General features: G+C 42.2%; 1 protein-coding gene across 1 annotated transcript; it reads right to left on the reverse strand.

Moving 5' to 3' along the window:
- LOC118818293 (ATP-dependent DNA/RNA helicase DHX36-like) lies at positions 1 to 25,536 on the reverse strand (the record flags this gene model as incomplete). Its single annotated transcript, XM_036585514.1, is given in 9 exon segments — positions 1 to 1,807; positions 6,117 to 6,269; positions 12,601 to 12,724; positions 15,051 to 15,141; positions 18,602 to 18,701; positions 20,260 to 20,343; positions 20,446 to 20,532; positions 23,709 to 23,882; positions 25,438 to 25,536. Coding segments are annotated over 9 exon segments (1,107 nt in total), but the record flags the coding sequence as incomplete, so codon positions are not given.
- Positions 25,537 to 26,231: the final 695 nt, after the last annotated feature.

A 26,231-nucleotide genomic window follows, 5' to 3' on the forward strand; every position in this document is an offset into this window, starting at 1 on the left:
TCAGACAGGGTGCTGTAATGAAGCAACTTTAATAATCTGATTTGTGTCCAGAAGGAGGAATAAAACTTAACAAAACAGTGCAAAGGCAACACAAAATAACAGACCATCACTGTAATAATAGAAAAAAAAAAAACTTTCAGTAATTTCAAAAAGTCTTGGAACGGGCAGCCTCAGTCGGTCAGTCTGACCACTCAACACAGCAGTGTATCACCCCCCCCACTGCAGTCACGCCATTCATATCTCAATGGACTAATTCACCCAAAAAATCAAATTTACACAGTTTGTATCACCTCATATGTAGCTGATCATCCGAGACACATCTGGTGTCCAAAATTGGCTTCATTAGTTTAACTTCTTTTCTAACACTAGAACTCAACAGTCAGTCGAACCTTTTCTGTAGAAATACCCCCAAAACGTCTCAACTCGCCGAAACCACGTCCAGCTCACCTCGATGTGGTTTAGGACACTGTAAACTACTAAAAAACTTCAGCATGTAGCCGAACGCTGAGGGCAGTCACTCTGGACAACAGGTGTGCCAAAGTACGACTGCTCACTTGCACGAACGTCTCACAGGCATATAGACGCGCCGCGATTTCTGCTGTTCCTCATTTATAAATACCTGGAACCGTTTCTAACTGAAGATATAGAAACAACAGAAATCGGCCTTCTAATCTGGCAACCATATGCCTGTGTCACACGTCTGCACTCAACGGGGAGCTGGATTTTGCAGGGGAGGCAGAATTTGGCGTAACACCATTGTCTGCTCAGTGTTCGGCCATCGCATTGTGTCCTAAACCACATCGACAAGCCTGCGCCACCTTAAAGAAGACCTGGCTGCAGTTTGAGCCAGTTAGAGAAGTGCTGAGGATGTATTTACAGTAAAGGTTTGGGTGACTATTAACTCCTAGTGTTTGTGAGCAATGTTAGCCTCACAGCTCCAGCACTAAAATGAGATTTTTAGCCAAATCTTTCCTTTAAAGGTGCAATAAGTAGAATTTTTACATTTTACAGCTTGCAAATGTAACAGAAGGGTGGAATGCATACGAATGATTTTTCAGACGTGTGGGGGTAGATTAGTTAAACGCTGAGAAGATGGACTTTGCGGTGAAGATCACACAGATATAAATGCACGATCTGACTGGACCGCTAGTCTAAACACTATACGTGCGCGAGTCTGAGCGAATGGCGTGACGTTAGGTTCCTCCATCTTCACTGACTTCAGCCTTTTCTTCACCTCCACACCAACTGAACAGCATTTCAACTCAAAAAATGCTAACATGGCTAACAGTGAAAGGAAGCCAATGACTGCTCGTTAGCACTACGATGTCACTTGCATCAGCTATTCATAATTAGCATTTCTGACAACTACTCCTTTAAACGGGGCACTTCAGCCAAAAATGCTAACAGCTAACAATGTATAGAAGCTACTGGGGACCTGTTAACATGCTAACTGGACAGAAATTAATGAATTATTCGCTTGTCTTGGCAAAGTGTTCCTTCAGCCATCACCGGATTTTAATGTTAAATTCTACTCGTTGCACCTTTAATGCGGCTACACTGGCTGTCTGTCAGTCCCGATGATGATGGTGAAGCTCTGATGTCTCTGATGGGTTCAGTCGTCCCAGTGCTGGGGGATCTTCCTCGACGGCTCTCCCGAGGGAGCGGCCCCGGGGCTCTCCTGTGTCGTGATGAGGTCAACGATGGCCGAAATCACAGCGCAGTCTTTAGAGCTGCGGTCACTCCAGTCCACAGGGCACGGCCGCTTGATCTTCTCCTCCAGCAGCGTGTCCAGCTCCTTCTTCAGATTCTGACAGGAGAGGAAGAAAAACAAAAAAAAATCTCAAGGTGAACTCAAAACGTTCGGCTTGAGCAACATCAGATTTTCAAAAAGGGGGTAAACATTGACAAGCTGACCTGATTCAGCTGCATCGGCGCTACTGCTGTACGCAAAAGGCTGAAGTCAAATTACGTTTTGTTGAAAATAACATCTACAGAGTTCTGCAACTGTTAGTGCACAATTTCTGTTTTATTTGCTGAGTTTAACACACTGGGGGAAAAAAATAAAACACAATATTAAAGGTGCCAAAACTTTTGCACAGGCCACATTTTATACTTAAATTTTCCCCCAATATGTTAAATTAATAAAATTAAAAGTAACTGCAGAAGAGTCTCTGTAGAGGATGTGTTCACTTAATTCATGTAATTTAGGACTTTATAATCAATCAGAATGAAACAATAATTCAGCCAAAATAAAACTCTAAAGCTATAAAACTATTTTCAATGAGTTTTTATTATATTTTTAATATATAAACATAATTCTGAATCATACCAAAGAGTTAGAATCATAAAATGATTAGAATGAAAATGATACCTACAAATTTCAGTAATAATTTGCATAAGGAATATAATACATTATATCACCTTCGCAGGGAAACATAAGGCCGTCTGTGGTAAGTTTTAAAAATAATAATAATTTTTATAGTGAAAGTCAGAAATACCATAACCTGTAGCAGAGATCCGCAGCATAACCGGAAGGCAACTTAAATGTTCATTCCATTTGAAAACTAGGATTTAATGTTGTCTGCCATGTTGTGTAACATGCTGAAGCGCTGCATTTCCTCCCTCGGCCTCATCTGTTTGATCATTTTTGGTGTTTTCGTCCATCAACATTTTCTCACTACAATACCCAGCATGCATTATGAAAATATTAAGGTTAGGGTTTCCTCCCACCTTCAAGATGCATCATCAGAAGGGATTTTCCTAGTAATTAAATCAGAACATCTCACTCTTGGGACTGCAGTAGCACTGCTTTAGGAGGAGAGCAGGCCATTTAAAATACATGTAGTAATGGTTACACTGTTCATTTTGGTTGGGGTGCCCCTTTAAGCTTTGCCCCTGCCTCCTAGGGTCACTTTCAGGACATCACTGCTTCAGTTAGAGACGCCTGGCTGCTCATTGGTCATGGTCAGTGAGTGAATAATCCCAAAACATGCACAATATATTCAATAACACTGAATGCTGGTCCACATGAGTGATGATGTAGGATCAGTGTTCAGTTTTCCTGATTGCTGCAAATTTCTTCATTAATTTAGTGTGAAGGTTTCTGGTCTCTCAGTGTTTCCACAGCAGAAGGAGTTTAGAGCACAGAGAGCTGAATAAGATATAAACCCTGACCTCGAGGAAAGATATGATGACCGCAGAGAGAAGCAGGAATGCTGGGAGTACAGTAAAACTTCCATTAGCTGGTCCCCACTGCGAAGTGTAAGGGGGGGAAAAAACAGACGGCCTAGTAAAAAAAACAGTAGAATTTATTGTGTTTGGCTGAAGAACAGTTTAAAAGCTGAACGCAGTGTTTGAAACACCTGCCAAACTCCCGCGGCTGCACGGCCAACATTAGAGAACAGCATAAAATCAAAAAGCCAGTAATGCTGTGTAAACGTTGGCCGCTATGCCGCTGTTTACTTTTCCGTTTATGGCTGTGATTTAGTGGGTGTTAATGCAGTAAAGCGCTTTGAGCTCAGATACGGCTGAAAACAGGTTAGCGATTCGCTACCTGACGCACTTAATGGTGCGCACTTCACTATCGCCTGGATTTACAGCTACTGTCACAGGCTGCCCTCATGGCCTGGAACGCCAGAGTAAGCCTCGCTTAAAGAGAAACTCGCCTCACAGTGGTTGCAGTGAGATCAGCATCATGAAGATGTGTTTTATAGAGGGAGATTCAAAAGGATTCAATCCGTTTAAATGGGCAGGAAGTTTATTATGTAATTTTACAGGTGCTCAGTATGAACCTCCTCCAGCTTCACGATTGTGTATAGATGGTTTTGAATATATAAAACTCTAAATCTAAACCACATTTTGTTTCAGTGCTCAAACTGCGATAAAGTTCAGAACGTTTCAATATTACTGTTCTTATTTTTAACAGTTGCAGTCCTAAAATAACCACAGCACCCCCCTCCCGCATCCCCAGTGCCTTGCTGTTATCTGATGTGTAAAGTCACGTTTGCTGTGAAGTTCTGTGAGATCCGAGGCTCTGAGAGACGGGACTGTTGATCACGCCGCTTATTCGGGAGCGTTAACTGAAAGTGTGGGGTGTCTTGTTCTGGGCAAATGACTATAGACAATCAGTGGAGTCACTGTATGTGGGGTCTGTCACATTTTCAATGTTAGGATTTTTTAAATCCTTTGGGCCAGACATTAACGAAAATCTCAAACACGGCTCTTTTACTGTCCTGTTGTGGCTCCACAGAATCAGATTAGTAGGTAAAAATAAAATAATCCTCCTTTGCAGTAAAATAAAGCTCTGCAGGTCGTTCAACACAGTTTAACAATAAATGGTCTTAAACTCTGGAGTTAATGTAGAACTGCTAATTCACCCTTTAACCCTGGAGATCTGCACACAGACTACTGGTCACCACAGCAACACAGACAACAGCCTCACCTAGCTAGTAGCTAACGTAAAGGCAAAGAGAGAGATTTAAGACGAACATCGATAATTTGGAGATGAATGGACTTATTAGTGTTTATAATCACTCCAGCTGGTTTCCTGATACGTTTAAACTGCAGCGAGAAACTGACAAACACTAAAAAGTTGCGATGCTGAAGTCAATTTCTTGTTCGAACTGTCTCGTTCCACCTTAAATGGTACAGCAGTTACATTCTGATGCCTCAGGCACCATTTAAGGTGGAACAGAAAAATTCAAACAAGAAGCTGGCGAATGAGAAGCTTCAGCCTCGTAAAAAACATTGAGACATTTTACAAGAAACGGTTCTAGTTTTGAGAAAAGTTTCCTGCTGGAGATGCGAGAAAAGCAGCTATAGCTGAGCTAAAACTTAAAGCAGAGCAAAGTAAGTCTGCGTTTTCGTTTATATTATTTTTTTTAGCCTAGACTAGAACATCAGCACAGACTGAGACATATTTACAGCCAAGATGGTTAAATATATTTAAGATAATGTGGCTCCAAAGGTGGTTTGATTTTTGTTGAAAGGACAAAAAAAAGGCTCTTCTTAACGTTTGGGCTGGTTTAAACAGTCTCGTCTCTCAATATGTGTGTTGTAGTGGCGGGAGTCGTCAGCGCAGGCTGATTTAATTTAAATTTCTCGGGGACCCACTTGTGCCTGGTCACCGGTGAGATTAAACGGCTTGTAAAATGTCGCATATGTGAGCTTTTCCTGTTTTGACTTTTGACAAGAATATTGATACTGAAGCCAAATGCCCAAATCATCATTCTGTCATCTTTTCTGCTCAGAAAGGCTTCACAGCCTGATAATCCATCTCAGGTCGAAAGGGAATAAGTACCAGTCGGGCTTTCTGAACAGGTTCACTCTCTGGAGAAAAGTTTTACTCAGAAATGATTTTTACATGAGATTCCTTCATTATGGATGCTCAGCTCCTGTCTGCAGTTGCGCGCTTCTCTTGGCGCTGAGTAGAATATAACAGCGCAGCCAAAGCTGAGGCTTAAAGTTGGATCTCGATTCTGCAACTCCAGAAAAGTTTTATAGATCGATTTTTTTCTTAAACCCCTAAACTCACTGTGCAGGATGATAGTTTAGAGGCTGAGAGAGTGATTGAGAGAGACAGAGAGGTTTTTCTTTTTAATCACACATAGGGGGCAGTGTTTCTGCTCTAACCGAAATCGGCTTTGTGGTAATAAAGGCTTAAAAAGACAAAGTAACACCAGCCATTAAACAGCTGATAACAAATGAAAGGATTACACAAATCCTGATAGTTTTCTTTCAATTATTAGACACGACAGCGTTTTAGGGTCAAAGCTTCCTGTGACTCAAGGCTGCGTTCCACAAAGCAGGAATATGGCAGACAGAGAAATGATGAACAAAGGGTATTTCATTCATTTCGTGAAGTCTATGAAATGCAGCTCTGCCTGAGGGTCTGCTGAATTCACAGTGGGAAGCAGGTGGTCTACATCATTAAGCACTGAGCACCAGCCTTAAGTGAACATGATGTTTAGAGCGATGTGTCCTGGGCAGTCAGTATTTATTTGCCTGGTAAACGTTAGAATAAATATAAAAACAGGGGAAACTCAGCCCAGACAGTGTTAAAGCATCGTCTGATGTGTTTTGTTCAGCACTGTAAAGCGCAGAGACTGCAGTCTTACTTTGACCAGATGAGCGATGCGAGCTGGAGACTGGAAGACGATCCACTCATCAACAGCGATGGTCTCCTGGTCCTTGTCCTTCTGGATGGAGATGTCTCCTCCGAAGAAGAGCAGAGAGAAGGGAGACACCTCCGTGCAGTCGTACAGGAAGATCTGCAGGAGAGAGAGAGAGAGAGAGAGAGAGAGAGAGAGAGAGAGAGAGAGAGAGAGAGAAATAAACTGCTGTTCTTCGTTTTTTTGTAAAAGAAACCGACATCCTCAAACTAAACGTTGGTTGTGTTATTTTATCTGCTTTGGCAAATATTAAACCAAAATATGTCTTAGTGAACTGAACAGAGAGAGGGGGATGAAGAAGGAAAAAGCAGAAGCATACAAAAGAAAGAATGAGGACAAAAGAAAAAAAATAGAGAAACAGGAAAAGAGAGAAAGACAGAGCAAGAGAGAGTGAGATGGGGGGGAGTGAGAGAGAGAGAGAGATGGAGAGAGTGATGCAGAAGAGATGGAGGGAGGAGAGAGACAGAGAGACAATCAGCAACAGAGAGAGGGAGAGAACGCAACAGAGAGAGGAGAGAGGGCAAGAGAGAGGAGAGAGCATGGGAGAGGAAGGACACAGTGAGAGAAAGAGAGAGAGAGAGAGAGAGAGAGAGAGATGAAAAAGGAAAACAGAATGTAAAAAAGGAATGAGGACAAAAGAAAAAAAAAATAGAGAAACAAGAAAAGAGAGATGCAGAAGAGGTGGATAGAGAGAGACAGAGCAGAATAAAGAGAGAGTGAGAGTGAAAAAGTGACAGAGGGGGGAAAGAAAGAAAGAAAGAAAGAGAAAGATGAAAAAGGGGAAAACTAGAAAGAATGAGGACAAAAGATTAAAGTAGACACAAGAAAAGAGAGAAAGACAGAAAGCAGAGTAAAGAGAGAGAGAGAGAGAGAGAGGAGAGAGAATGCAAGGGAGACAAAGAGACAGCAAGAGAAGGAGAGAGAGCGCGACTGCTGGACAGAAACATAAATGTCCAGTCCGGGGCAGAGAGGGAAAGATTTCCTGGATGTGAAAGTCTCCGTCCTCTTCACCGCAGAGAGAGGCAGCGACTCTCCACTCTGCCCTTCACACAGAGACACTGTCAGCGTGTGTGAAGTGGAACAGAGAGATGGGGGTGGGGGTGGGTTACGGGGGGGCTGCACTCTACACATTCTATCACCTCGAGCCTCTGTGTGGACAGAGTGTCAGGAGCTCTCAGCGTCTCCTGCAGGAGAACAACCGGCAGCCTTTACAGTGGAGCCTCCACCTTCGTGACCAACGAAGTATGGAGACCTCAGATCAGGGAAACATCTAACTTACAGTCAACCTTAGCAAAGGTCCATCAGCCAGGACTTCTTGGGTCGGATTCACTAAAGCCTTCTTAAGAAAAACCTGCGAAGGTTCTGAGAACAAACGCTAAGAAGTTCATGATAACGTTCTTAAATTCAATTCTCAAAAAAAAACTATTCTTCTTATACTTCCTAATTATTGGCTTACGATTTTCTTAACCCTTGTGTGGCGTTCAGGTCTGTGGGACCCATTTTCAATGTTTACCAAAAGAAAAAATTGTGATTTATTATTATTTCAGCCTCAGATTCTTGTCCTTTGCTCATTTTCTGTGAAGAACATATAAAATAACCCATTTTCAGTGTCTTCACTCTGTTCTCCCCCCACACACTTATATTACACACGTGGTGTTGGGTGAACCTGCGGGGAGTAAAAGTGTGGAGGTGCTGTGTCCTTCACTCTGTTCTCCTCCTACATGGCCTGCTGTTAGTGTGTGTGTGTGAGAGAGAGAGTGGACAACAAGGACAGGTTGCTGTCTTGCTGAAATAAAGAAGGCCTGAAAAAGACGTCATCTGAATGGCAGCATTTGTTGCTAAAGCGTATATATCGTTCAGCATTAATGGTGCCTTCACAGATGTGCACGTCACCCATGCCATGTGCACTAATGCCCCCTACACCATCATGAATACTGGCTTAGGAACTGTGCTCTGATAACAAGCTGAGTGGTCTTTAACCCGGAGGACACACTTCTCCTCAGTCCATTTTAAATGAGCTCAGGCCCAGAGAAGGTGGCAGCATTTCTGAATCCTGTTTATATATAATTTCTTCTTTGCATTTCAGAGTTTTAATCTGCATTTGTGGATGCAGTGATGAACTGTGTTCACAGACAGTGGTTTGTAGAAGTGTTCCTGAGCTCATGCAGTGATTTCCACAACAGAATCATGTCTGTTTTTAATGCAGTGCTGCCTGAGGGCCCAAAGATCACGGCCAGCAAATACTGGTTTTTGGCCTTGTCCCTCACATACAGAGATTTCTCCAGATTCTCTGAATCTTTTAATGTTATTATGTACCGTAGATGATGAAAAGCAAAAGCTCTTTGCTATTTTATGTTGAGAAATGTTATTCCTGAATTGTTGCACTATCTTTACTTCTGAAAGACTCACCCAAGGAGTTCAAAGCACAATCCATGTTACAACACTTACACTGCATCAGAGAGGGCGCCAAATCCCCAAACCTACCAAACAGAATTCGTGCATTGAAATTGATAGAAAAACGACAGATTTGCACACCAATGCATACCAGTCACATCTTGTACTGAGCTGCGGTGTTTATGTTCTTTTATTTGACGAAGAATCAGCGTTACTGTGCTTCAAACTACCAATGTGTTTGCAGCTGCTTCAATATTAGGAACCATCACAAAATTGCAAAACTACTGGAAGGTAAAGATAAATTGAGTTTTTTCCCCCCAAACAGTTACCCAAATCAGAGGATTCTATGCAGACACAGGCCCAGACTGAATGGATTTGCTGAAGTATTCAGGCCACTGATGAAACTTCCAAACTTTCCGATGCTAAAATACCTTTTAATCTTCAACTTTTAAGAAACAAACCCATTCCCTGAGACTTTCTAGCTCGTCCAAGTTTAATGAAGAGTGGTTTTATCTGCCAGAGGCTGTCTGCTACCCTGCTTCCTCTCGAGTGTGGAGTAGAAAAAAAAATCATTTGGCTTTCTCTTTCTCTGTTTTTTTTGTGCTGCGCCTCTAATCTCTCCCTCCTGAAGCTGTTCAGCTGTTATTTTGTCTGTCTCTCCTCCATTCCTCCCTCTCTCTAACTCACTTCTCACTCGCCCGTCCCTGCCTCTCAATCACCTGCCTCTCTCTCGCTAACCACTCTCTCTCTAAATCACTCTCGCTCTGCCGCATTCTTACATTCTTTCGTCTCTCTCTTTCTCCCCTTCTAAATTACTCTCATTCTCTACCATCAGACATATCAGTCAGTCTCTCTCTCTCTCTCTCTCTCTCTCATTCACTCTGTATAGCTCTATCAGCAGCCCCTGCACTGATGAACATGCTGCTTTCTACTGGCTACACCTTTCTCTTCTCCTCTTTTCATACTTGCCTCCGTTTCTAGGGGATATGGAGAAAATTCCATGCCAGATCTTCAAGCAATCTTTTTTTTTTTCAACAGTGAAAAAAGTGCAATATGCAATTATATGCAATTCATCACTTTATCTTTCATTAGAGATACAGAAAATGCATCAAGCTGAAAAGCTAAACCTCCATTATTTTCTTTCCATGAATTTTGATCTCTCAACTGTAAAACAATTCACACAGATTTGTGTTTGAAGATTTAAATGCTGAATTTGTGTCAAAAGTGAATGTAATTCACCTTAAAATGCTATCAATCACATTTCACGCCTTACTGCACTTCCACCAAGTGTATACAAGAATCATCCAGCGGTGACATGCAATCTTGTCTAATCACAGTCTTCTGCCAAAATTGCGGGCATGGCTGTAATTACTGTCCAATTACAGCCGAACTCAAGGGTATGGCTGTAAAAACTGTCCAATCACAGCCGTTTGCTGAACTTGGTGGGGTGGTGGTGGTGGGGGGGGGGTTATGGCTGTAATCACTGTCCAATCACAGCCGTCTGCCAAACTAAGGGGTGTGGCCATAATCACTGTCCAATTACAGCTATCTGCCGAACTGAGGGATGTGGCTATATTTGCTGTCCAATCCGAGCCGTCTGCCAAAATCAGGGGCATGGCTGTAATCACTGTCCAATCACAGACATCTGCTGAACTCAAGGGTGTGGCTATAACGGCTGTCCAATCACATCTATCAGCCAAAATCAGGGGCATGGCTGTAATCACTGTCCAATCACAGACATCTGCTAAACTCAAGGGTGTGGCTATAATTGCTGTCTAATCACATCTTTCAGCCAAAATCAGGGGCATGGTTGTAATCACTGATCACAGCCATCTGTTGAACACAGGGTAGGGCTGTAATCACTGTCCAATCATAGCCTAATGGTAAACTAGTGTGGTTATAACTGCTGTCCAATCACAACGGGCTGCCAAACTCAGGAGTGTGGCTGTAATCACTGTCCAGTCACGGCCTAATGTTGAACTGGTCTGGTTACAGCAGGCAGACATAGCACGGCTGTATCGCTAACTAGGCTAACTACTCGAGCTGATGTTAGTCCAGAAGCAATGAAAACATGTTTCTCTGACAAATAACAAGGTGGCACATGGTTCACTGAGCAGAAGAGACCCTCTGTAGAAGATAAAGAGTCCTCATCTCCATCCAACGTGACACTTGTTAGCTCTGTTAGCTTGTTAGCTGATGAGACAGCCTCCATTACTCATCCAGCACGAAAACCTACTGATGCCCCTCGGCTGTTATGGACTATTACACAACAGTTAGTTCCGGCCACGCAAGCTGATTGGTTGAGAGGCGTTTTTTTTTCCACAAACACTGTATCACTCCGCTGAGACGCCGTTGCTAAGCAACAACTCTGACAGCTGTAGGAGACGCTCAAGCCATTTGAACGTTTTTACTTCTTACTTTGCCACAAACAGAAAATGGACACTTTTAAGATCACATTTGACCGACAGCCGATTTGGTCCGACTCTGAAGATGAGACGACACTAAATTCCCAAACTGTCATCACCACTGAGCAGCTTTTCAGTCGGCAGCTGAGACAGAAGAACAGCTGAACAACCTGGAATCAGCCAGAAATGAACCCAACACCATTCGCCAAACTAAATGGGCTGTAAGATGCTTTACAGACTGGCTGGAACAAAACAACATTAATACTGATCTGGCAAAAACTGACAAAACTGAGCTGAACTTGATATTGCAGCAGTTTTATGGCTCAGTCTGATTTGGTCAGACTTTGAAGATCAGACTACACGTTTTTCGAATTGTATGTGCAGCGAGTGAGCGGAGTTTGATGCTCTGACATAGCAACAAGCTGCTTGTTAATTAAGCAATAGAACCCGAGAGGGAGTGTGTTACTGCGAAATAACATCACAGCTGTGATTTGGTCGCACAAGCCGAAGGCAATAACACACAACCTCGAGTGTTCTATTGCTTTTATACAGCAGTTAAATAAATAAAGTAAGAAATTAATAAACTGGGCCGTTAACGTGGCATTTAATATGTTTTAATGTCAGCAAATCCTTCTGCCAAATTATAGTTCCTTAACAAGCTCTGACGTAGCAACAAGCTGCTTGTTAAGGAACTATAATTTGGCAGAAGGAATTGCTAACATTAAAACATATTAAATGCCACTCGCCTTCGGTTCGTGCCTGCAACCAAATCACAGCTGTGATGTTATTTCACGATAACACACTCCCTCTCCTGTTCTACTGCTTAAATAAAACGCTCCTCTGTTGTTATTTTCCTTTAAGTAACTTACATTATTTTTGGTGCCACTTTTGGACGTGGAAGGTAGGGAGGTTCACCGCATATCTGTTTATGAACTCCTTCGGATATCAAAGTTAGTGGAAACGCACATCCCTGCCACAAAACACCAAAACACAAAAGACCTTGTATTTATGATTTAACGAGCAGGCAAACCGGACAGTTCAACTAGCACACGAAGGCAGCACTGGATCCAGCCACACACTCTTCTCCCCCGAGCTTAGTCCCACCCAGGTTGCCTGGATTACTGAACCACAGCTACAGCAGGAGACGCTGTCACTTCCGAGAAAAGACGTCTTGAGGTGGTTGTGCCACATAGATCGGAGGGTGGGAGAGGGAGAGTGAGAGAGTGAGAGAGAGAGAGAGAGAGATGACTGGATTTGGGCTCCGTGATTGAGTAAGGGGCTTTGATCTGAGGCGAGGCTGTGGAGAGGCGGGACTTGAAAGGCAGACAGGTCCTGAATAAAAGATGGAGCTTTTCTTAAACACGGCCCACATCAATTTCAAAAGCCTTGTCAAGTCCCTTCCCTCTCAACAAACTCAAATGGAGTGGCTCAGCAAAGACTGGCGCAAAATAATGAGGCTTATTGTTCAAAATGGAGCGAAAGCGAGAGAGAGAGAGAGAGAGAGAGAGAGAGAGAGAGAGAAAATGGTGGGCTTGTCAAAAGCAAATTTCGCTGATAACTTCTTGTGTTATGACACCACAATGTGACCTCACCCTTTATCTGTCTGGGGGTGTATATGCGTGTGTACTCACACTGCTGGTCCTCATCTTCAGGTGATAGATGAGCCAGGTATAGTGGAACTGAGTCTCCTCCGCATTGACAGATTTAGGATGGATGCAAACCTTCCCGTCAGCTTTAGTGTACACCTTCGCTGGCCTGCGGAAAAAGCACAAACATTTCAGCTGGTGACAGGCAACTTGCATCACAGTGACAAATTCAGGGAAAACGGAATAATTCACACTGATAGACAATCCTCCTGAGATCTAAACCTGGTACCAGCAGCAGAAAAGGGTAAACTTCTACTGGCTCACTGAGAACAGCTCACTCAGATATGATAGGATCTAAAATACAGATGAAAACACCGTATTGCGGTTATATTTCTGCACATCATGATTGCAATATCTCTGAAAATATACTGAAAATGGACCTTTTTGCCTTGTTTGTTCATGTATCTGGTCATATTAAGCAGAATTAATTATAGATCATAAAAATAAAAATGTTTTTCTGTATTTTCCAACTAAATATAAAGATTTTTTTCCTCCTCAAAAAAAATGTCTTCTGATTATGTGACCGTAAAAAATATATATTAACCGATAATCACCTGTATGAAACTAAATGGCAGGATATGCAACGTCCTGCAACTCACCTGAAGCTGCACCCGTTGCAAATGCCTCAACTTCATGAAAATAAGTTTAATGCAACAGCCAATCAAAAAGCAGCAATGCGTCACATGATGTACCAGCTCAATGGATAAGACGACAAAACAGAAGATGGTTTATTAGATGGTTGCAAAGGAGATCCACCTGACTGCCTTTACTGGGAGTGAGTGAGGGAGGTAGTGAGTGAGGGAGTGAGTGAACAAGGTAGTGAGTGAGGTAGCGATGAGGTAATGAGTGATCGAGGAAGCGAGTGAGCAAGATAATGAGTGAACGAGACAGTGAGTGAGTGAGATAGTGAGAGAGATAGTGAGTGAGCGAGATAATGTGTGAGCGAGATAGTGGTTGAACGAGATGAGTGAGCGAGCATGTGCAAAGTTGTGAGGTAGTGAGCGAGCGAGGTAGTGATTGAGTGAGTAAGTGAGGTAGTAAACGAGTGAATGAGCGAGGTAATCAGTGACCGAGCCAGATAGTGAGTAAGCAAGCGAGCGAGGTAGTAAATGAACGAATGAGGTAATGAGACAGCAAGTGAATGAGTTAGTGAGAGATGGAGCGAGGCAATGAGGTAGTGAGTGAAGCAGTAAACGAGTGAATGAGCGAGGTAATCAGTGACCGAGCCAGATAGTGAGTAAGCAAGTGAGCGAGGTGGTAAATGAGTGAATGAGGTAATGAGACAGCAAGTGAATGAGTTAGTGAGAGATGGAGCGAGGCAATGAGGTAGTGAGTGAAGTAGTAAATGAGTGAATGAGCGAGGTAATCAGTGACCGAGCCAGGTAGTGAGTAAGCGAGCGAGAGAGGTAGTAAATGAGTGAATGAAGTAACGAGAGCAAGTAAATGAGGTAGTGAGTGATGGAGCGAGGCAGTGAGGTAGTGAGTGAAGTAGTAAATGAGTGAATGAGCCAGGTAATCAGTGACTGAGCCTGGTAGTGAGTAAGCGAGCGAGAGAGGTAGTAAATGAGTGAATGAGGAGAGAGCAAATGAGTGAGGTAATGAGTGATGGAGCGAGGCAGTGAGGTAGTGAGTGAGGCAGTGACAGAGTGAGAAACAAGCCTGAAAAGCCAGGTCCATGAGGTCCTTTACATCTTGTACCCATAGTTTTCCTAGCTGTTCTGTTTTTAAGCTTTGGCTGGTGCATTATGATAAATTTGAAACAAATTGTGTATCATGAACAAATTTAAGTATCACGTTGGTGCGTCTTCGCCCACCCTGCCTCCTGCCTCCTGCCTCTCCGCAATCCATCAAGCTAACGGCACTCTTAATCACAGTGCTGGCTCAGGCTGAAGCTCCTCCAGACTGGACTGGGTTATTGATGTTGTTTTGATGGCAGCGTGTAAAAGTTAAGCTGACATGCTGTTTCAGACGGCTCTACGCAGCGAGGATGATGATGGTTTTGTTTTCACACCCGGCTAATAATAGGAGCGGGACGAGAAGCGCTCGATACGCAGCAGTTTAAAAAAAGAAAAAGAGCCAAATTGAGTTCGTCTCGTCGATATGGGATATTTTCTCTCTCTGTTTTCTTCTGTCTGAAGTGCAGTCACCTGTCTGACTGCGTCTGCTTGCTGGAGGACATCACTGTTCTTACTCACTCTTTTCTCCACTCACACTCTCACGCACTGCGGCTCCTGGGATTTACAGCTTTCATTGTTTTTATTTTCTACCTTCTCTGGTAGTAAAAGCATAAAAAAGTCCCTCCTTATGGATGAGGTTTTCGAAATTAAGGGCCCGGCTCCAATTAGGACTCCGAGAAGTCCATCTGTGTGGAAATGAGTCACAGGCATGTCACGTGACTGGAGAGTGAAGCAAACATCTAAAGTAGGTACACTTACATGGGTCTCTTCTTGTGGAGGCTGGGGCGGATCTTGGCCACTTTGGGGTAAAGGCCGGCCACGATGACCGCCTTAAGAAGCTTCTCATTGTCTGTGAAGAGAAAGCAGAGAGACCTGATTCATTAAAGGGGACCAAATCTGACAGCTTCTTTTTTCCACTTGACCACCTCCTTGTTTCTATCCTCATTGTCCATTTTATCAGCTCCACTTACTATATAGGTGCACTTTGTAGTTCTACAGTTACAGACTGTAGTCCATCTGTTTCTCTGATACTTTGTTAGCCCCCTTTTACCCTGTTCTTCAGTGGTCAGGACCCCCATGGACCCTCACAGAGCAGGTACTATTTGGGTGGTGGATCATTCTCAGCACTGTAGTAACACTGACGTGGTGGTGGTGGTGTTAGTGTGTGTTGCGCTGGTACAAGTGGGTCAGACACAGCAGTGCTGCTGGAGTTTTTAAACACTGTGTCCACTCACTGTCCACTCTATTAGACAGTCCTACCTTGTCAGTCCACCTTGTAGATGTAAAGTCAGAGACGATAGCTCATCTGCTGCTGCACAGTTTGTGTTGGTCATCCTCTAGTCCTTCATCAGTGGTCACAGGACGCTGTTGACTGGACATTTTTGATTGGTGGACTATTCTCAGTCCAGCAGTGACACTGAGGTGTTTAAAAACTCCAGCAGCCCTGCTGTGTCTGATCCACTCAGACCAGCACAACACACACTAACACACCACCACCACGTCAGTGTTACTGCAGTGCTGAGAATGATCCACCACCCAAATAGTACCTGCTCTGTGAGGGTCCAGGGGGGTCCTGACCACTGAAGAATACACACACACACACCATCCATATATATGGACCATTCTACTAAACTGAGTTCAAAACACTTTTCAGACTCATAACTCAAGAACGAAAAACAATAAAAGATCATTTTAAAAATACAATTAAAAGAAGGTACAAAGTACATAAAGGGAATTACACACATACACACTCAAAGAGGGCTCATTCACTGGGGGCACGGAAGGCAGGAGCTCCAGCTACAAAACTGCTCAATATATTTACTGTTCCATAGGAATAGTGACCTAAGCAACCCTGCATTTAGACGGCAGTAGAGCCAGAAATTGTGGACACATTCAATGGCCATGACGCTCATTAGTGTGAGAGCAGCTTTTCCTCAGGTGGCTCAGTATGTCAATGCAGAACGTGATCAGACTGCGTCAGCAACAGCCGTCAAGCCACAACTACACAGAGGGGGATATTATGCAGCACATAAACCCCTCATTACAAAGACAAATGCACATTTGAGAGTTCAGTGGTGTAATAACATCGGCACTGCTCTACAGAGATATGGGTCCAGTCCCATTTCTTATTTTTACCTTGCCCCTTTGAACTGAGTTACAAGGGGTAGTGGTTGAAATCTTCCCCCACAAAACGGGACCCTCAAATAAAAAAAGATCATTACTTCATTAACAGCTACTAGCGCTGCTCTGTAGGCGACCCTGCCAGTCTGCAGTGACAGCAGAGGAGGGTAAAGTTCAGCTCCTCACTGCTGGGCTTTAGTTACATTTAAAGAATCATACATCTTTAAAGAGGGGGACAATTATTTATTATCGCCCACCCCTAATTCTTCAGTGGTATGAAGCTGAAATCAGCTAGAGGTGTTTAAAAACTCCAGCACTGCTGTGTCTGATCCACTCGTACCAGCGCAACACACACTAACACACCGCCACCACATCAGTGTTACTGCAGTGCTGAGAATGATCCACCACTCAAACAGCACCTGCTCTGTGAGGGTCCATGGGGGTCCTGACCACTGAAGAACAGGGTAAAAGGGGGCTAACAAAGTATCAGAGAAACAGATGGACTACAGTCTGTACTTTGTCATACACAGTGAGAAGAGTTAGTCACAAAAGAAGAACATGAAAAACTGCTCTAAATAGTTAAACCTACAGTATAGTCTCCCATTCAAACTGCACACTTGACCCCAGAAAGATCCGACTATGATTATGCTTGTGTGAGATCTGCTCATGTTTGTATAAACGCAATTTAAAAATGGATAAATACACCCTGCTTACATCTCCGTGTGGTGGAAACCAGGTTATTCACAAAACAGAATAACAGAATAACCACAGCTTACACATCATACTCCAGTACAGTCTGTCAGCTGACACATTAGTACAACAGTGGAGAAAGAGGCAGAGAAGATGGAGGAGGTGTGTGTGTGTGTGTGTATGTGTGTGTGTGTGTGTGTGTGTTTGTGTGTGTGTGTGTGCGCATATGTGTGTAAGAGAGTGCGCCTGTGTGAGATCATGATGTGTCATCAGTGAAAATGCCCCATTACAGCAACATGGAGTGCGCGTGTGCTTTAGAGTGAGCTTCTAGCTGTAAATGCTGGCAGGACCTGCACAGCAGCAGTAAAATAAAATGAAAGGGGCTGTTTTATCTAAGCATACGCTGCTTAGCAACCATTAGAATGAATTAATAATTAAGCTCGCTCCTTAATATCCTATAATGGGCCCTGGAAGATCAAAGAGCCTTTACAGCTGCACCTTGCCTAGCAAATACACAAAAAAAAAGTGATGCAATATGTATCATCTGGGCTTTATTTTTCAGAAATTCATATAATTATTACACCACTGCATTACACAGTACTTTGCTTTGCAGTTATAGAATTGTACATCTTTCTTAAGCACTAGCTGGATAACAAATGTCCTAAAGTTCAATATGTAATCGAATTATTTTATTACCACCAAGCAGATGAAAGTTCCATGAAAGTACCTATGTAGTTGATCTAATCTGGATCAATAACCTAATAAGCATCTTTTTTTCCAAAATTTAAATTACATTCAAATTACATAATTTAAGCACTTCCTGATTAGCCAATAATCCACTGTGTTCAGTAAATACATCCACTTTCCACACCTCACGCTCACTGCTGGTTTAAGCTACGCTGACTTTTTTATCGTATTTTTTATCGTATCAGTATTGGTATATTAATAAACTCTCAATGATACTCAGCGCTAGTAATACTAGATAGCCTGAGTTGATAATTATAGCCCAGATGTTGACATCAGCACTAAATAATAACACACTGTACAGCTGTGTCTATTAGCAGGTTTTGTTATTCCTTCAGAGTGACTGGGACAGGACTACTATTACAGAACTCCAGGTTGAGACAATTATGGGAGACCATTCACACAATTATTACCGTGAGACTGTAAAACTACACACTGCAGATTCATACTGGATTAAAATCACTCCACAATTATTACCATCAGACTGTAAAACTACACACACTGCAGATTCATACTGGATTAAAATCACTCCACAATTATTACCGTCAGACTGTAAAACTACACACACTGCAGATTCATACTGGATTAAAATCACTCCACAATTATTACAGTCAGACTGTAAAACTACACACACTGCAGATTCATACTGGATTAGAATTACCGATCTTTATGGAAACCACTTAAAACATAGTATTTCCCCTATCTAGATGAAAGTAATCTAAACAGGCCTACATTCTCATAAAAGTCAGCCTTACCAGAGTTGATGTTGGCTCTGGGATCTTTAGGGTCCTTACTGCTCACAAAGCCAGCGGCCAACAGGTGCTCCGCAAACTGTCCTTTCATATTCTGCAGCATCTGTTACAGAGAGACAGGGGTGAGGAAGAGATTTTGTTCCAACTGCAGATATAATTATATTATATATATATATATATATATATATATATATATATATATATATATATAATTTTATATTATTATTATTATGTTCATACGTATCTGTCTACTTGCATTTTTGCACATTTTACACATTTAATAATACTGTATCAACCAACTGTATTCCATTGCTGTTCTGGCTGCTACCTCAGGGACTGCTATGCTCATATATGCCATATACACCGATCAGGCATAACATCTCATGACCACCTCCTTGTTTCTGCGCTCATTGTCCATTTTATCAGCTCCACTTACTATATAGGTGCACTTTGTAGTTCTACAGTTACAGACTGTAGATCATTCTCAGCGCTGCAGTAACACTGACGTGGTGGTGGTGTGTTAGTGTGTGTTGTGCTGGTCCGAGTGGATCAGACACAGCAGCGCTGCTGGAGTTTTTAAACACCTCAGTGTCACTGCTGGACTGAGAATAGTCCACCAACCAAAAATGTCCAGCCAACAGCGTCCTGTGGGCAGCGTCCTGTGACCACTGATGAAGGACTAGAGGATGACCAACACAAACTGTGCAGCAGCAGATGAGCTATCGTCTCTGACTTTACACCTACAAGGTGGACTGACAAGGTAGGAGTGTATAATAGAGTGGACAGTGAGTGGACACAGTGTTTAAAAACTCCAGCAGCACTGCTGTGTCTGATCCACTCAGACCAGCACAACACACACTAGTACCTGCTCTGTGAGGGTCCATAGGGGTCCTGACCACTGAAGAACAGGGTAAAAGGGGGCTAACAAAGTATCAGAGAAACAGATGGACTACAGTCTGTAACTGTAGAACTACAAAGTGCACCTATATAGTAAGTGGAGCTGATAAAATGGGCAATGAGCGTAGAAACAAGGAGGTGGTCACAATGTTATGCCTGATTGGCGCATATGGCATATATGTGCATGTGTCATAGTATGTTATATCCTCTTTTGCGCAACTCCACATATTGTCAGTACCGTGTACAGCCTGTGTTCCGTTTCGTATTTACTGTAAGATTTTTTTTGCTGTATTTACTGTATTGTACTGTCTGCACTGTGTATATTATATTGTTTTGCACTTGTGTCCTTGTGTTGCACCACAGTCCTGGAGAAACGTTGTTTCGTTTACAAACTGAAACGACAATAAAGCCTCTTGAACCTGAATACTTACGTCACTGCTTGCATTTATAAATACAAAATCAAAAGACATTAAAGTGGCTATATGCCCTGAATGTATATTAAATAAGAAGCATTTAAGTGTCTGAATCCTTTTATTTCCCTCACTGTATCTGACTGAAATAAACACATAAGCATTATCAAATATCTAATTCTTAGCATGGCTGAAAATCCTAATTGGTAAATCTGAACAGAAACCAGCACAATATTAGAATGTGATGCTTCAAGTACTGAAAAATCAAAGCATATGTTCAATATTAATAAAACGTGTTGAGCTTCTTCTCCCTAAAACAGCAAAGCTGAGAGAAGCTGAATGTTAGAGACTGACCTGCAGCGTGTTGGCAGACAGGAAGTTGTCCCAGCAGTATTCTCGCTCACACTTGTAGCCACGTCTCTTAGCTTCCTCCCAGCCCTGGAACAGAAAACAAATCCCAGACATTACCCAGCAGACTGGAAAACAACAATGACAAGAGGAAATAAAAGGAAATAACAGATGCTGTTGACGGTGTTTTACCGAGAAGGCGTTGACCACTGTGAGGTGGTCACTCCTGGAGTTTTTGGACAGAATTTTCCTCCGCTGGTCTGCTATCTTCTCCTTGCCCTGTGAGATAACATGCTCATTTGCTTTTTCACTGTTAAGATCAGGCAGTAGAAAACTAGATGAGTTTCAGCAGTGAGGTACTGTTGGGGGGGTTGGGTATGTGTGTGGTTGCCAGAGGTAGGAAAAATGGTCCTTAGACATTTTGCTCTTCGAAGTTAAGATTAAGCACAATGTTAGCTAACTGCAGGTTAGAGGGTGTGTTGGCAGCTGACATATCAAAATCTTGTAACTCCATTAACCCAATGGGCCAAATTACTTGATATAATACTTACATTAAGGTTAAGAATTTAGTGATACCATAGTTAATATACCACAATCTTAACACCATTAATATATTTACCTAGTTTGACTATTTGAATCATCCGCAGTAGTGCAGGCTGAAAACAGCTGCAACTCCATTTGTTGCCTCGACTCAAATATAGCGATTAAATAATGAGTTCCAGTGGTGGCTCCCTCGAAACAAAAATATTCCCAACTACTGCCATGGTGAACTGATTCCTCACTAAAGTGCATTAAATCTTAAGCATCATTCTCAAGCAAAAAACACTGCTGATGTAGCAGTATCAGTAGACTACGCTGGACAGTGCTCATAGGAGAACTATGAAAAAAAATCAACAAGCAACAAACTAACAAAAGCAACCACATAGAAAGCTCCAGTTACCCTCCAGAGCCCCTCTGTAACAAGTATCTACAAGCTGTCTTAACGAGAGTGAGAGGCTACAATAACGGACGAGTTCGAACAAGTGATATGATACAAAAGTTTGAGCAGTTCTGGTCAAATTACGTTTCTGTTGATTTTCATAGTGAAAATTAGTGAACAAATCTTCTACAGAGAACACACTTAAGCACATTTTTATGCACAATTACGGTTTATTTACTGAATTTAACATATTGGGGCACGGATTAACGGCGATATATATATATATATATATATATATATATATATATATATCATATATATACACAGTGGTGTGAAAAAGTGTTTGCCCCCTTCCTGATTTCTTATTCTTTTGCATGTTTGTCACACTTAAATGTTTCAGATCACCAAACAAATTTAAATATTAGACAAAGATAACACAAGTAAACACAAAATACAGTTTATAAATGAAGGTCTTTATTATTAAGGGAAAAAGAAATCCAAACCTACAGGGCCCTGTGTGAAAAAGTGATTGCCCCCCCGTTAAAACATAAATTAACTGTGGTTTATCACATCTTTGGAAAGCTGAGTTCAATTTCCCTAGCCACACCCAGGCTTGATTACTGCCACACCTGTTCTCAATCAAGAAATCATTTACATAGGACCTGCCTGACAAAGTGAAGTAGACCAAAAGATCCTCAAAAGCTAGACATCATGCTGTGATCCAAAGAAATTCAGGAACAAATGAGAAACAAAGTAATTGAGATCTATCAGTCTGGAAAAGGTTATAAAGCCATTTCTAAAGCTTTGGGGACTCCAGCGAAGCACAGTGAGGGCCATTATCCACAAATGGCGAAAACATGGAACAGTGGTGAACCTTCCCAGGAGTGGCCGGCCGACCAAAAGTACCCCAAGAGCGCAGCGACGACTCATCCAAGAGGTCACAAAAGACCCCACAACAACATCCAAAGAACTGCAGGGCTCACTTGCCTCGGTTAAGGTCACCATAAGAAAGAGACTGGGCAGAAATGGCCTGCAGGCAGAGTTCCAAGACGAAAACCACTGCTGAGCGAAAAGAACATAAAGGCTCATCTCAGTTTTGCCAGAAAACATCTTGATGATCCCCAAGACTTTTGGGAGAATACTCTGTGGACTGACGAGACAAAAGCTGAACTTTTTGGAAGGTGTATGTCCCGTTACATCTGGTGTAGAAGTAACACAGCATTTCAGAAAAGGAACATCATACCAACAGTAAAATATGGTGGTGGTAGTTGATGGACCTGGAAGACTTGCTGTGGTAAATGGAACCATGAATTCTGCTGTCTACCAAAAAATCCTGAAGGAGAATGTCCGGCCATCTGTTCGTGACCTCAAGCTGAAGCGCACTTGCGTTCTGCAGCAGGACAATGATCCAAAGCACACCAGCAAGTCCACCTCTGAATGGCTTTAGAAAAACAAAATTAAGACTTTGGAGTGGCCTAGTCAAAGTCCTGACCTGAATCCGATTGAGATGCTGTGGCATGACCTTAAAAAGGCGGTTCATACTCGGAAACCCTCCAATGTGGCTGTATTACAACAATTCTGTGAAGATGAGTGGCCAAAACTCCTCCACAGCACTGTAAAAGACTCACTGCCAGTTATCGCAAACGCTTGATGGCAGTTGTTGCTGCCCAAGGTGGGCCAATCAGTTATTAGGTTTTAATGGGGGGCAATCACTTTTTCACACAGGGCCCTGTAGGTTTGGATTTCTTTTTCCCTTAATAATAAAGAGCTTCATTTATAAACTGCATTTTGTGTTTACTTGTGTTATCTTTGTCTAATATTTAAATTTGTTTGGTGATCTGAAACATTTAATTGTGACAAACATGCAAAAGAATAAGAAATCAGGAAGGGGGCAAACACTTTTTCACACCACTGTGTGTGTAAATATATATATATATTTTTTTTTTAATGTGTTAAACTCAGTAAATACTTTTAAATTGTGCATTAAAATTTGCAGAAAAATATTTAAGTGTATTCTCCGTAGAGGACGTGTTACTTACTTTCATTTAGAAAATGCATGTAGTTTGACCAGGGTGTTCAAACTTTCGCATGTAGCTGTACATGCAGCCGCTGTTGCTCTCACTGGATGTTGGTGATGAAAACTAGAAAATGTGTTCATGCTACAGAATCACAGTATTTTCATAGTTCATAGTACATTGAACTATTGAAAAAAATAAATACTCAGCAAAATTAAAGATTATCTGTGTCATGGCATAAAGAAGGGGTCTTCAATGCTAAGGGTAGCTGTTATGGTTAGCATACATGCATAATGAATGTATATCAGTGGTATAAATTATGTATACATTATGTGCTGCTGCTGTGTGTTGCACCATGGGGCTTGAAAAACAACATTTCGTTGCAATCTATACCAGGTAGACTGAGAAATGACAATACAGACCACCTGACTTGATCCGATGTATGTATATCAGTGGGATAAAGAGGGGGGTCTTTAAGGCTCAGGCTAGCAGTAATGGTAAGCGTATATGTGTAAGTATACCAGTGGAATGAAGAAGGGGTCTTTGAAGCTCAGGCTGGTTGCGATGGTGAGCACAGGGTCCAGGCAGGCGAGCAGAGCTCCGAACAGAATCATCTTCCCGATGTGGGGCTCCACAGGCAGGCGGGCCAGATGGAACCCCAATGGAGTCAGCTCCTCATTATGGTCCAGCGCATTCTGACACACACACACACACACACACACACACACACACACACACACACACACACACACACACACAGCATCACTAAGCTGTTGAGCTTCCATTTTGTTCCAAACAGCTGCAGCTCATTCTCTCAGCTATCCATCTCTCTCAACTGCAGCACCCTGTACTTATCACCAATTTCAGCCCCATCCAGCAGCATCACAACACAGCCCACTGATCTAACACCCCCCCCCAGCTCTGTCTGAAAGCCCAGAACAGTCTCTCTCTGTCATACATCGCTGCACTGATGTCCTGAACCGTGTGTATGTGTAAATATGTGTAATTAATTGTGTTTGTGTACATACTGACATAGTAATATTAATATGTTCATTATTAGTTTTTTACTCTTTGCCTTTATTACAGCTTCTGTTCCTTTCGCAAGACTAGCTTTCAGTTTTTGACAGAAATCAGCAGTGATTTTATTCCACTCCTCCAAATTTCAGTCTCAGAAGTTGGCTGCATTTTTTGTCTCTCATGACCAAAGTCATTCCAAACACATTCAAATGTGTCTCCTTTTCTGAGTTGAGTTGTCTTCTCACAGTGGAAGAAGGACAGAATCTGAAGCAGCATGGTTTTCTCCTCTCTCTCTCTCTATATATATACATATACACACATCCTAAAAATCATATAAAACAGTTTCCCTTTGATTTTCTCTGTGATTATTCAAGTGGATAATACTATTATATAACCCTCTTTCTATCAACTTCACCCCATTCAATGTTTAAATAAATGACTGGCATTTTTTGGCTTCATATTTAATGACTTCTCCTAAATTAATAGGGAAACAAAGGTAAACATAAAATTAACATGATATGTTTTCAGTTTCTTGTACACATTTTGTATGCAGTGGTGTTCTTTGGGGTCAATTTGACCCTGGGCTGTTTTAACTGTATTAAAGATAAGAAACAACATTTTAAACACACTTGTTTTGGCTGTTGTGGGCGACACTGAGGTCACTATAACAAGCAATTTTATAAACTTCAAAAAAACTTCCCTCAGCTTTAGGGCCCCAGCCTTACATGACCACACCTGTAGTAGCGTGAGAACCACTGATAGCTTACACCACATGGGGAAAGGAAAACGCAAGTCCCATGAGAACTTTGATATTTCCCAGAAATTTAAAGTGCTGGAGTCAAACTGACCCAAGGATGACAGGAGGGCTGATCTCCTCTGAAATATCTCCTAAAATGAATATCTTGCGCTTAACGGTTGTTTTGATGGGAAATGAATTAAATAAAGAGTGATATAATAATTAAATGCCCCTTTTACATTATTTCTTTATGAAAGTACCTCTACATAATAGCCCGTTCTGTACGTATTACATATATTTAAGTATCTATTTGTAACGTGGTCCATGTATGTACGTGATTATGGATTTTCTAAGATAATACGAAAGCTACCCCTATCCATAATCTCGTGATCTCAGTAACCAAAAGTACATGGATATATCCTTTCAGGAAAAAAAAATGAAAAGGTTCGGACATTTTTGATCTGAACATGTATGAAAGCAAGCAAACACACACACACCAGGTCCATGAGATGAGTGATGGCCAGCTCGATGGCTCTGTCTGACGGCGGGTCCAGACTCTTCCTCAGGAATGACGCAATAGGACCCAACTTTAGGATCTGTGAAAGTGAGAAAATACATACACACATCAGCATTAGAGCACAGGACCAGGTACACAATCACACAGACTCAACCGCAACAGTCACACACGGCTACACAGGTGTAATTACATGTATTTGGCTGTGTGTATTACTGTAGTGTTTTTCCTCCAGAGAAATGACTCACAGAGACAGAGAGAGGAGTAGGAGTGTGTGTGTGTGTGTGTGTGTGTGAGTGTGTGTGTATGTGTGTGTGTGTGTGTGTGTGTGTGGTAATTGACACCACTGAAAGGCCTCATTAAACAATTACTCTGCTCCTGAGAGGAGATGAGTCTGATTAACACAGCCATTAATGCATTAGTATGTTTGTGCTCGGCTATTAGTGTCACCAGGGAGCACCGTGCAACCTCTGCTCTGAGCCCCCCATTACACAGCACAGACCGCTGCCAAGGGGGACAGAGAGAGAGAGAGAGAGAGAGAGACAGAGAGAATCTGGGAAGTAGGAGGAGAGTGTGTCCATACGAGATCACGATGTATCACCATTAAAACGCCCCATTGCAGTACAATGGATATGAAACACAGAGAGAGATTGAGAGAGAGAGAGAGAGAGAGAGAGAGAGAGAGAAAGAGAGTTTAAGAGAGAGTTTAAGAGAAAGAGAGAGAGAGAGAGAGAGAGAGAGAAAGAGAGTTTAAGAGAGAGTTTAAGAGACTTTTTT

Source organism: Colossoma macropomum, unplaced genomic scaffold, assembly GCF_904425465.1.
Source record: "Colossoma macropomum unplaced genomic scaffold, Colossoma_macropomum, whole genome shotgun sequence".
NCBI classification, from domain to species: Eukaryota; Metazoa; Chordata; class Actinopteri; order Characiformes; family Serrasalmidae; genus Colossoma; species Colossoma macropomum.